The following is a 2,221-nucleotide window of genomic DNA, read 5'->3' on the forward strand; positions in this document are numbered from 1 at the left end:
CATTCTTCTATTCTTCTTTTCTCTTTTGTTCTCTCAGCTTCTTCCTTCGTTTCTTTTTCATCTCTTCTTGTCAACTCCTTTCCTCCTTATTCTTCTCCTCCATTCTTTCTTCTTTTTCTTTTTCTTCTTCTTTGTCTGTTGTGTGACATAGGAGGGAATGTGTCTGCTCATTCAGCGCATGTGGTTGGCTCTGCTTTGGCCGATCCTTTCCTCGCCTTCACTGCCGGAATGGCGGGACTCGCAGGTAGGCAGCCCACCCCACTTCCACAGACTACTGTAGTCATCATAGCAGTCATACTCATGGTCATAGTGCCACTTCTACTATGCCTACTCCTATTGCTTCTATGCCTATTCCTATGCCAACTATGATTTGTATAAGAAGAAGATTCAGAAGAAGAGAAGGAGGAGGTGTGGAAACACACTTCCACTCCTACTCAAGAGAAGAAGGAAACACGACAAGAAGAAAAAGAAAAAGAACAAGAGCTCAGACTATCGGGATCAAATCATTCATCTTCTTCTTCTTGATGGATCCATTCTATCTGCAGTCGGACTTCTCCCTACCAATACTCGTCACGCCCATACCGTTTCTCATACAAACCCCACCCCTACTCCTACCTATTCTTCTTCTTCTTTTTCCTACTGATACGACTGATACTAATACTCTTGCTCCTCCTGCACCCCCTGCTAGTATTCTTCTTCTTCTTAAGGCTCATACGACTCAAAATACGCCCGTAGGAAGAATAATAAGAATACTACTACGACTAACTACGATTTATATCGTCACACGCACAATACAGATATTTATTATAGTAGTAGGGTTTAGCAGGTAATTGCAGTCGTAGTGGTAGGGAAAGTAGTTTTTCTTTTCATACTCCTCCTTCTTCTTTTGGGAGGGATCTTCGTCGTCATTCTTTTCGTTTTTCTTCTCGTTCACTTCTTATGGGTATGATCGTGACGCTCTTCTTCTTTCCCTACTTGCGACTTCTCTTCTTTTTCTTTCTTGTCTCCTTCCCATCTTTTCTTTCTTTGTCTGTCTGTAGGTCCATTGCATGGCTTGGCAAATCAGGAGTGTTTGAATTGGCTCCTCGAGACACACAGACAACTCCAGGGAGAAGCCCCGACTAAAAGTCGTCTCACTCAAATCGCTCAAGTAAATACACAGTCCAACATTCATACACTAATCCCAACCACGTACACTCTTCTTTCACTCTTCATTCTCTTCATACACAAGCAGAATCCTCATAATCTAATATACGATGGCTTCAAATCCGTCCTCTCATGTATATCTAACTCTATATATATAGACATAATCTAATATACGTTAATGAAGTTTCGTGTGTATGGGGTGTCTCTATGTAGAGACAGCGACTCCTTTTCGTGCTTGGCTCTTCTCCTTCATTCTTCTTCTCCTCCTCTCATGAGATCACATCTTCTTTCGCCTCCATCTTCTTCTCTCTCTCTTCTTTCTTGCGTTCTCCCTCTTTGTGTGTGTGTGGGTTGTTTAGGATACACTTGCGAGTGGCCGAGTGATTCCTGGCTACGGGCATGCAGTCCTACGTGTCACAGACCCGAGGTCAGTCACTACACAACAAATAAATAAGTGAGAAAGACAAAAAGAAGAAAGAAAGAGTGAGACAGAGATAAGAAAACGATGAGGAGACACGGCCTTTCTCACTTCTTCAGTGAGCCAATGAATGATAGACAGATCACCTCGCTTCTTCTTCTTTTCTTTTTCTTCTCATTTTCTTTCTTTCTTTCTTTCTTTCTTCACTTTCAGTATGTCTTTGCGTCGCCCTTTAGTATTAGGAGGAGTGGGCGTAGGAGCGACTGAGGGAAGACGTAGACTTCTATAGTCAGGACCGTACTAGTCATATTCATAATACAAAACTGTCTTTCTCTCGTCTTTCCTTTCATTTAGGAGAACGTCATTTCTCAGCCATCTCTTCTCTTTCTCTGTAGTCCTCTTATATCAGTATCTGTATATATCTATCTATATATCTCAGCAGGCACGTAGATAGATAGGCATTCTCTCTCTCTCTCTCTCTATGTATAGTCTTGTATATTAGATAGAGGTAGACACGGACATACTGGAAAACCCACGCCCTCCCCTCACGTACCTATCTATCTATCTATCTCGAATCGATCTATCTACCTACCTATCCACGTATCCTCAAGTCTATCTATCTATCTATCCTTAATCTATCTTGAATCTGTCTTTAAT

General features: G+C 41.8%; 1 protein-coding gene across 1 annotated transcript in view; it reads left to right on the top strand.

Moving 5' to 3' along the window:
• Nucleotides 1-1,577, top strand: part of CSUI_001544 (type i citrate synthase) — a gene marked incomplete at its 3' end in the record, with an annotated part of 3,958 nt that extends 2,381 nt beyond the window's left edge. The window contains exons 4-6 of the mRNA XM_068061750.1: nucleotides 152-244; nucleotides 1,041-1,150; nucleotides 1,506-1,577. Of these exons, the coding sequence (XP_067926274.1) occupies nucleotides 152-244; nucleotides 1,041-1,150; nucleotides 1,506-1,577 (275 nt within the window). The remainder of the gene's footprint in view (nucleotides 1-151; nucleotides 245-1,040; nucleotides 1,151-1,505) is intronic.
• Nucleotides 1,578-2,221: the final 644 nt, after the last annotated feature.

Source organism: Cystoisospora suis, assembly GCF_002600585.1.
Source record: "Cystoisospora suis strain Wien I chromosome Unknown contig_620, whole genome shotgun sequence".
NCBI classification, from domain to species: domain Eukaryota; phylum Apicomplexa; class Conoidasida; order Eucoccidiorida; family Sarcocystidae; genus Cystoisospora; species Cystoisospora suis.